General features: G+C 33.7%; 2 protein-coding genes across 2 annotated transcripts in view; one reads left to right on the top strand and one right to left on the bottom strand.

The window, feature by feature from the left end:
* faah2b (fatty acid amide hydrolase 2b) overlaps positions 1 to 1,211 on the bottom strand; it is a 6,357-nt gene extending 5,146 nt beyond the window's left edge. Inside the window, exon 1 of the mRNA XM_016490772.1 lies at positions 881 to 1,211. Coding sequence (XP_016346258.1) covers positions 881 to 1,165 — 285 coding nt within the window. The 5' untranslated portion in view covers positions 1,166 to 1,211. The remainder of the gene's footprint in view (positions 1 to 880) is intronic.
* A 1,145-nt stretch (positions 1,212 to 2,356) lies between these two features.
* On the top strand, positions 2,357 to 6,635 carry LOC107691922 (E3 ubiquitin-protein ligase TRIM39). The gene is given in 8 exon segments (XM_074187017.1): positions 2,357 to 2,579; positions 3,187 to 3,242; positions 3,348 to 3,901; positions 4,157 to 4,252; positions 4,437 to 4,682; positions 4,780 to 4,918; positions 5,259 to 5,285; positions 6,060 to 6,635. Coding segments are annotated over 8 exon segments (1,722 nt in total). The 5' UTR covers positions 2,357 to 2,523; the 3' UTR covers positions 6,608 to 6,635.
* The last annotated feature ends 4,197 nt before the right edge of the window (positions 6,636 to 10,832 follow it).

Raw genomic sequence — 10,832 nt, 5'->3', positions numbered from 1 at the left:
CTGATAAGCTACCACTAAATATTGTAGAAACTTCATTTGCTGTAAAGTTGCTTTGCAACGATTTGTATAGTAAAAAAGCGCTATACAAGTAAACTTGAATTGAAAACTTGAATTGAATATTCAGCTTTCAGATGATGTATAAATCTCAATTTTGAAAAATTGACCCTTATGACTGGTTTTGTGGTCCAGGGTCACATATGCTTTTTTTGTTTGGAATATAAACAAACTTGCTAGTTACAATTTAAAGACTGCTTGATTTTAATAATACATTTAAATATATTTAATAATAATATTTTTACATTTGTTTAGTAACAGAAAAATCTGAAAAAGCACAGTGTAATATATACTGTATTTTCTCCACATGTAGGAGCTTTGGACGTAAGGTCATAGGCATTGAGCCATGATCGACATTTATTGTGTCAGATCATTTGCACTTCAGAGCCCTTTGTGACAATTATCCATGATAAAGTTGACAAGATAACCTAAGATTACTTAAGTCCAGTTAAGAAATATATGCCATTTAAACCTTTGGAATAGAGACACTGTTACTGCAACAAGTTACATTTCAGCTGGGTGCTGACCTGTCATTCTTGTAGTGCACACTATAGCCACTGATGCCTGGCAAAATAGAACCAGCGTGTTATTTGTGAAACAGCTTTTATTTAAATGTGCAAAAAGAAACCTAAACATAAAACACACAGAGTACTCTTTATGAGATATGATGCAGTTATTGGTTATCTTTCATTCATTATTCCACTATAAATCCAGGCCAGCACCCAAAACAAACTCAATCACAATGACATAACACCCATATGCTCATTTTAAATACAATCCCTAATGCTCAGCTGTGACAGAACTAATTGCAAGGAAAAGCTCAAACCTCTCTTCTGCGTATCTTCTCAGCCAGTTGCACTGCAGAGAGAGTAAGCAGTGGGTTTCTGATTGGAGGGAGATGTTTTGGTCGCTTTGTGCCGGGTGAGACCAGCCTAAAGAGAGCCAGGAACAGCCTGGGCACGAGGACCAGCAGGAAGCACCGCACACGCTCTCTGATTGTCAAAGCCATTGTGGCGAAAGCAAAAATCACATGGTAAGAAATGTAAAGTGCAGTGCACACATGCCACTCCCACAGCAATTTATCTCTATAGATGGTGAACTTTGACCTCATTTATCTCCCATAAAGAGAATATAATGCTATTCTTACAGTACAATACAGATGCAGTCACCACACGTATGGTCACGTGGAGGTTTTGTACACAGGTGTCAACGCAACACTAGGGTCAATAAGGGACAATGGGATGAGAAAGTTAATAGAAAATCCAAGTTAATACTTTGATCTAAGGAGGATCCCTTTCTAGTCAGATCTACAACACAGTGATGTGTATCTGGTTTAGCACAAGTGTTTGTAAAATATTTAAGGCCTTTAGTCTATGCACATCTTAATATAAATGATTTTATCATCATCCAAAATTAATAATCCTTTTTACTGTCCCATTGTGCAATACTTCTGTTAGCAGAATTGTTCTATAAACTGACATTTAAACAAAAATGTTTCCTTCCTAATCCTTGTAATATTTGTGATGGTTTGTTAGTTAAAAAGGCATAAAACAGCATAGCACTAATTGTTTATTAATTGGGCAACACTTTACAATAAGGTCCCATTATAGTCAGTTAATGCATTAACTTACAGTGAGCATACATTTGTTACATTCATATTTGTTAACATTAGTTAATAAAAATATAACTGTTCATTGTTATTTAATGTTAGCGCAAGTACATTTTAATAATATACTATATATTGAAATTAACAGCAAGATTAATAAATGCTTTAGAATTATTTTTAATTGTTATTTCATGTTAACTAATGCAGTTAACTTAAGTTAACAAATGGAACTTTTTTGTAAAGTGTTATCTGATATTTATAGTGTTATTTATTATATTTTTTCCATAGTAAATTCGTTTTTTTGTTTATAAAAATGATATATAATATAATATAATAAAAAAAAAAGTTTTTATTCACATGGGGGAAAATCATACTTTAAATATGTATTCTTCAAGTTGTATTGTGGTTAAAATCATGACTGATTACATTCTAGTTTTTCCCTCTCATATGCAAAAAATATCTAAGAAACAAGTGCAATGAAACTGATATTGTTTCAGTCATGGCTTCCCCCAGCAGATCTAGAGTATTGTTTATTCCAGAGTATTATTTGTCTGAAGAAGTGCTCTTTCTTCTGGTATGTCCAGCCACCTAATAAACAAACATTTCTTCCAGCTGATTAGATATTCTTAACAAATGGTCCCAACAACAAATGTTGTGTTAACCTTCTTCATGGCCTAATATAAAACAGATATGTATCAAACACATCCATAGAAGAGGAATACTTAATCTGTTCCATATAAAGAAAATATGGGAGGAGCTATGAGACTGATGTAGCTGGGTGGAAACTTTCAGTGAAATGAAACCAACCATCTGCAAACTGAAAACCAACAATCTAGAAACCTTTTTTACCTTTAAACAACAAAATGTTTAGCTATCCATTTGCACGCAAGATGTATGCGAGGACAGCTGATACTCAAAGGTATGTGATAGAAATATAGGATAGAAAAAAATGTTAGTAGTCTTATTCGGTTCTTATTCAGTGTATGGTATAAAACAGCAATCCAGGAATCATGAGTCAAATGCTCATCTAGTTGTCTTTTGTTACAGCACTAAAATAATATCAGAATTGTATTAAATGTATGTAATTTTGCTTGCTTCTAAAATGACGAAAAGTATGTTGTCATTTTCTCTCACATCTTAAAGACTTGAGAAGCATGAAGTATATGAGCAGACTCACTAAATACAGACCAGTGAAAGCGTCATCATGTTTACAGCCATTTATTTTATATCATTTAAATCGTTTGAATTCCTGTCACAGTCTGTCCAAGAATATTTCAGCCTTAAAAATAAAAAGTTTCCCCCCTATGATTATTGCTAACATGAGATGAAAACATTTAATATGAATTTTAATTATATGAACATATTTATTTTAATTCTTTTGAAAATAAACATGCATACAACATATTTGAATATCTTTTAAGTTTTAAGAAGTAAGTGTTGTTATTTTACTCTTATGAATGGTGATGATTTTTGCTGTAAATAAGACCTGATGTGTTTTTTTAATTATTTATTTCAATATTCAAAAGGGCAAAAGCAATGGCAGAATCTCCAAATCCACAAGAGAAAAGGAGGAATTTATCTTGTAAGTCAGTAACCCTCATAAAATAATGGATTATTGATCTGAAGGTTTTTTTTATTTAATGTGAGAAATGTACTTTTTATATCTCACTTATATCTCTTTTTTCAGCCCTGGCGTCCTCCACTGGTTCTCTGACTGAGGAGCTACAGTGTTACATCTGTCTGGATGTGTTCACTGATCCAGTCTCCACTCCATGTGGACACAACTTCTGCAAGATGTGTCTGAAAAAATGCTGGGACAACAGTCACGACTACAGCTGCCCAATTTGTAAAGAATCATTCAAACGAAAACCTAAGCTCAAGGTCAATACAACACTCAGAGAGATTGTAGATCACTACAAAAAGAAAAATCATCTGGAAATACCTGCGGTGTTGTGTGATATCTGTACAGAGACAAAACAGAAAGCCCTGAAGTCATGCCCTGCGTGTCAGAGCTCTTTCTGTGAGGCTCACCTGGAGCGTCATTTGAGGGTTCCAGGTTTAAAACAACACAGACTGATAGATCCTGTAAAAAATCTCCAGGATCATTTGTGTCAGAAACACGACAGACCTCTGGAGCTGTTCTGTAGAGATGATCAGACATGTGTGTGTGTGATCTGCACTGTGACCAAACACAAGACTCACAACAATGTTCCTGTAGAGCAGGAGAGTGAAGTGAAAAGGGTAGGAAATACCAACATGAAAACATTTTAAAATTTTACTCAGTTACTCAAAATAAGATGTGCAGTCCCTTAGTTTATCTTTGTATATGTAATCCTCGTTTTTTTTCAGGATAGCTTTTAATTTATTTAACTTTATTATTTTGTATTTATGTATGTTTACACTTTTTTAGAAATATGTTTTATTACACCTGATAACTCTTGTTTACTTAAAAAATCCTTGTGAAGCTTGCTTTTAATTATTATTCTCTGGCCGTAGAGTCAGCTGATAAAGACTCAGACAGATGTGCAGCAAATGATCCAGGACCGAATGAAGAAGATTGAACAAATCCAACACTCAGTAAAGCTCAGAAAAGTAAGTTTATATATTCAAGTTTATTAAAATCATCATGTGTCAGATTCATGAAAAAAAACTTTACTTTTTTGAAATGCAAATATCTGACAAATCAAATATATATATATATATGTTTTTAATTTGATTTGTCAGATGTTTGCATTTCAAAAAAAGTAAAGTTTTTTTCATAAATCTGACTAATCAGAAAAACACTGAAAAAGAGAAAGCAGACAGCGTTGAGCTGTTCACTAGTCTGATCCGCTCCATTGAGAGATGTCAGTCTGAGCTGCTGGAGGTGATGGAGAAGAAGCAGAAAGCAGCAGAGAATCAGGCTGAAGAGCTGATTAAAAAGCTGGAGCAGGAAATCACTGAACTAGAGAGGAGAAACACTGAGCTGGAGCAGCTCTCACACACTGAAGATCACCTGATTCGAAAACGGTAAAACTCAACTGTTTAACTCTAGGGGAGTTGGAAAATGAGCCTATTTTCAAAAATAGTGGAGTGTTCCTTTAACATGCTAAGGGATTTCTCTCTCTCTCCTCCTTTAGATTTATCCATCCCTGTGCAGCCCTTTAGACACCAAATTCTGGGCTGGGATCTGTATTAATACTTGTGTGAGTGTGGAGACTCTGAGAAGAGCTCTGACTCAGCTGCAGAAGACTCTAGATGAGAAACTCAGTCAAACAGGTAGTTTTACAGATTCTTATTTCTCAATTAATGGCTTAGTTAATCAGCAGTTACAGAATGATCAAACTTCATAGCACATATAAAGCATCCACTTTAGGAAATCAGTTTTCATAAAGGCAGTTTTTGTTGCAATTGTAAGGTTGTTGCATTCATTTATTATTAAATGAGCACATACACTCATCTAATCACATGCATCAAGCTTCAGAGTATTAGTTCTTCTTTCTGTCAGACCGCTCAATCCCAAATGCAAGCTAAACATGTTTAAAAGCAAATTCAATTCATAAATGTGTCTGAATGTAAATAAAGTTCTCATTATCTTTTGTTATCATGTATGTCACAGTGTTGAAGAGAATACAGCAGTATGCAGGTACAGTGTTTGATCCTATTCACTCGCATACGCTTACAGTACCTTAAAGGAATAGTTCATCCAAAAATGAAAATTTGCTCACCCACAGGCCATCTAAGATGTAGATGAGTTTGTTTTTTCATTGGAACAGATTTGGAGAAATTTAGCAGTACATCACTTGCTCACCAATGGATCCTCTGCAGTGAATGGGTGCCGTCAGAATAAGAGTTCATACAGATGATACAAAACATCACAATAATCCACAAGTAATCCGTGTGACTCCAGTCCCATCAATTTGTTTCAAAAATTGTGATGTTTTTATCAGCCGTTTGGAACCTCATTTTGACAGCACCCATTCACAAGTGATGTAATGCTAAAGTTCTCCAAAACTGTTCTGATATAGAAATATTTACATGTACATTTACATTTGAAAGTTATTTACATCTTGAATTGCCTGATGGTTCACGAGTTCACACTTACATATAATAAACAGAGTAGCGGTTATGCGTATTTGGCGTGCTGTCCGAGGGGAGGGCTCCGAGCTCGGAATTTAGAGTCCCCCCCCCCGCATCTCTCCTGTTAATTAGGTTAATTATCTGAACATGCTCCTCCCGAACTTTGTTAATAAAACATCATTTAGTAAATTTTCAGCACATTTTCATTTTGGGTGAACTATTGCTTTAAATGATCTGATAAGGGCAGCATTCCAATTTTCCATTATTAGCATTCAGTTATTCAAAATTAAACGTAAAAATATTTCTGCTCTGATGCTGTGATTTAAATTCTCTCTCTCAGTGGATGTGACTCTGGATCCTGACACAGCTCACCCTGAACTGATCCTGTCTGAAGATGGAAAAAAAGTGCGACATGGAAACATAAAGCAATACTGCCCAGACAGTCACAAGAGGTTTGATAAATATATGCTTGTCCTGGGAAACAAGGGCTTTTCATCTGGGAGGTTTTATTTTGAGGTGCAGGTTAAGGGAAAGACTGAGTGGAGTTTAGGTGTGGCAAGAGAATCCATTAACAGGAAGGGGGCGCTCAACCTGTGTCCTGAAAGTGGTCATTGGACTTTGTGGCAAAGTAACGCAAAAGAGTATAAAGCTTGTGGGTCTTCCCCTGTCTCTCTCTCCCTGAATGTGAAGCTTCAGAAGGTGGGTGTGTTTGTGGATTATGAGGAAGGCTTGGTCTCCTTTTATGATGTGGAGTCCAGGTCTCATATCTACTCTTTCACTGGTCAGTCTTTCACTGACAAACTCTATCCATTTTTAAGCCCTTGGACTAATGGTGCAGGTAAAAATTCAGCCCCACTGATCATCTCGCCTGTTAATTACAATGAATGACATACGACTAAATATGAAATACCAGATGAAAATTATTTTTATAATCATGAATCTGAAATATGTACTTTTGTTCAAATAATGAAAGTGTGTACATTCTTAATAACTGACTGTACAGATCTACATAATACAGTAAATGTAAATGTTCAGCATTTTTGTAATTATTTTATGCATGTTTCATTAAATATTTGCTCAAGCATTTTCTTTCTTTGCTCTTCTGTCTGTCAACGTGAAATGATGTGATACTGACCTGTAAACAGTCATTCCTGTGATGCACAATTCTTCTCTTATCACATGGGACAATAATAAAAAATTTTTTTAAAAAATGGTACTTTATCCATGAAATACCTTTTATTTATTTAAACAAGTTTGCATTCAAAATCTGTAACACATATGACTGTAAAACGTATTTACCTAGATGATATTCACAATGAAATGTGTGGACAAGGCTCAAGCACTGTATTGTATGAGACAGAGTGCAGCAATATCTCTATGAGCTCAATCACTCTTTATTCCGGCGATGATAGCCTAATAATTTTCATAATTATTTGAACATAATTTTCAGTTGCTTTTCACATATGTACAGCATCACATATAACACATGCTTTCATATTTTAGCCACAAATGCAAGTTTAAGAATGTGTGGATCCCTCTAGTATATCAGGCTCACATTTTAATTTGAGGTAATTTTGCGCTCTAGTCTTGTGCCACTAGATGGCAGCATAGAGTAATATGAGCGGCTTCTTCATGGCATACAACATACACACTCTTTCATGTTCTGCTGCATGCAACTCTACACCCATTAACGGCAACAGGAGCAATTTAATGAGCTGTGTGCGCTCAAGCATTGACTAATTTATTCAAGAGGCCAGATGCGTGCTTTATTTACTGTGAGAGATTATATTCTTGCACCATCAAATTCAGCTCACAACTTTATGAGTCAAAAAGTCATGACATAGCTGAAGGGTGACTGAAAACAATGTTTTTAAATTAAAGATTTTAATATATATTTCATAAATTATATTAGACTATTATTTATCCACAAATGGGCGTCACACATTTGACAAACTTAAAAAATTAAAGGGTGTCCAATACTATCAAAACAAAAGCACTTTTAAAGCTCATAAATAACTTAACAGTGACGGTCTTGCTCAATAATTCATACATCATAGATTTGATAGGTGTTGTCTTAGTATAAAGTTTCTCACAGCACCGTAGGCCAGTTTGTCTTGGATTAACAAAAAACCCTAAAAATAATAAACATTACTGAAATGGATACAGAATTATGCTGTTTAGTGTTGCACTCCAACGTTATAATCTCCGGTGTGTGGGTTCTATCAAATGTTGAGAAAAAAAGTTATCACACTTTTAGTGACAATGACATAAATTATAAACCAAGTATGAAAAATGTGCAATGTTTTCATGTTATTAGATTTTTCATAAAAATTTAATTTGTACCACAGGTGGGGTAAAATGCCCCCCACTATAAAGCAAGTTGCTTTACACATTCACAGAAAAATCAAAGTACAGGCAGTTTTAGCTTAAAATTAAAAATACTATAATCAACAATTTGCCCCACAGACTATGATTGAAAAAAAAATGATGTCATTCTGAAAATATAATTATATTTTTCTTAAATAGCACATACTCACTACAGGCCCTACTGTTCTCATATCATATATAACTGTGATGTTCTACAAAACAACAAGCTTTAAAACACTTTTTTTCTTACTGCTGAAAATTAGATCATTTATGAAATTCATTTTCTCTCAGGTACATCACCAGTGTAAGTTTCATGGTGAAAGCCTATACATCACTCTTGTCAACGTAGTCCATAGTTACAAAAATAATATTAATAATAATCTTTGATTTTATCTTGTGATTATTTTGGGAAAAACACTAACCCTAGAAGACCCAAATATAGAAAAAAAACCTGTGAAAAAAATTATTTCACCTTTTAAATGTTGTTGTAGGAGGCCTCTAATACAGAAATATATGTGTTTTTACATTTTTGACATTTTAGTCAGTTTTTAGTGAAATGTTGTAATATTGCAATGTTGGGCTCTTTGGGTAGCAGAATTTCAGTGATTTTACTCACTGTCTGAACAAATGTAGAGAACATCTAAAGGTTCATTTGCTGGGTGAAATGCTTCTGTAACCCCATTACAATATATGTATACACACTAATAATCACACAGTAATGAATACTATACTATACAGAACTAATATAATTTGCACAACTAATAACTAGCGAATAAGCCTTAATAAAAACAGGTAAAATAGACTCTTTTCAACTGACAGGGATAAGTCATATTTTTATGAAAATATAAAAAAAAACATTTATAATAAAAATATGTTCTGATTATATTTACAAAACCTGATGAACTGAATGAAAGCTTGAAAATATTCTTCATGACTTGACTTTAAAACGTTCTTCTCTTGTATCACAGTCCATCTCAAAGTCACTGTTCTCATTTTGGACAGCATCAGTGATATATCATACACATATGATGAGACGGTCTTTCTTGGCTGCATGGTGGCATTCTGAAATGGAAAAAAAAACAATGATTATTTTCCAGGCTAAAAATATCAGTGCAAATTGATCCCAAACATACTTACACATTTTAAAGAATTCACACATTCCACAGAATTCACACAATACTGGCTGATAGCTTATTGTGCCCTTTACTTATCATACTAATAGAACTTATACCCCCCACATTCCAGAACATTATCACCTGTCCCTCATGCAGCAAGCAGATATTTGGGCAAACAAGCAAAGGACCAAGTACATTTTATAAATGATAAGATACAGATAGTTTAAAATATTTGTACACAAATACTTTCAAATTATTGAAGAAATAATTTATTCTTCAACTTGAACTTATCAATTAATAATCTTGATTGAATCTCAAAATTGTAACAAAAAAGACATTTAAAACTTGTGAATGATCAAAAACAGTATGTTTCTATTAGTATGGAACAGGTGAGAAGTACAGTTCATCCATGTAATGTGCAAGGTGCACAGGCATATTTTGCTACCCCTTTAACCCAACATTGCAAAATTACAACACTGACATAACAAGCTCAAAATCTAAAATGATCAATGCATTCAACAATACCTTAATATCTACATGATCTACACATATTAATAATACAAATATTTTAGGCATTTTACTTACTTGAATGTAGATTGAAATGGAAAAAAAAACAATGATTATTTTCCAGGCTAAAAATATCAGTGCAAATTGATCCCAAACATACTTACACATTTTAAAGAATTCACACATTCCACAGAATTCACACAATACTGGCTGATAGCTTATTGTGCCCTTTACTTATCATACTAATAGAACTTATACCCCCCACATTCCAGAACATTATCACCTGTCCCTCATGCAGCAAGCAGATATTTGGGCAAACAAGCAAAGGACCAAGTACATTTTATAAATGATAAGATACAGATAGTTTAAAATATTTGTACACAAATACTTTCAAATTATTGAAGAAATAATTTATTCTTCAACTTGAACTTATCAATTAATAATCTTGATTGAATCTCAAAATTGTAACAAAAAAGACATTTAAAACTTGTGAATGATCAAAAACAGTATGTTTCTATTAGTATGGAACAGGTGAGAAGTACAATTCATCCATGTAATGTGCAAGGTGCACAGGCATATTTTGCTACCCCTTTAACCCAACGTTGCAAAATTACAACACTGACATAACAAGCTCAAAATCTAAAATGATCAATGCATTCAACAATACCTTAATATCTACATGATCTACACATATTAATAATACAAATATTTTAGGCATTTTACTTACTTGAATGTAGATTTATCCAGTCCAGTAAAACAAGATGATGTGTTGCAGGTTGTGTGAGTTTATGGCCAGGTAAATAGGCCTATTTTTAAACTCTAGCATCCAATTGCATTGCAAGGCTGAAGAATAGGACCTATTAGTTGTGTAAATGTGGTCTTAGAGAGAAAAAAAACGAGCAGATTTATTTTAGTCAAGCTAAAACCTTACAGGGCTAAATAGCACAGTGACCTTATTGTTGGCATATAAAATATCGGAAAAGCCCTTAATAAACAGCTAGAGGAACATGACCCTACTGTCATTATGTTTCACTTTATTATAGATTTGCATATCATAAATACTAGGCCTATATCACAAAAAGTCTATATTTTTCTGTCAAATGAATAAAAATAATATTCGCACA

The sequence above is a fragment of the Sinocyclocheilus anshuiensis genome, unplaced genomic scaffold, assembly GCF_001515605.1.
Source record: "Sinocyclocheilus anshuiensis isolate Anshui unplaced genomic scaffold, SAMN03320099.WGS_v1.1 scaffold426, whole genome shotgun sequence".
Taxonomy (NCBI): domain Eukaryota; kingdom Metazoa; phylum Chordata; class Actinopteri; order Cypriniformes; family Cyprinidae; genus Sinocyclocheilus; species Sinocyclocheilus anshuiensis.
Note: the sequence above shows the minus strand (reverse complement) of the source record. Positions and strands in the feature narration are given on the sequence as shown.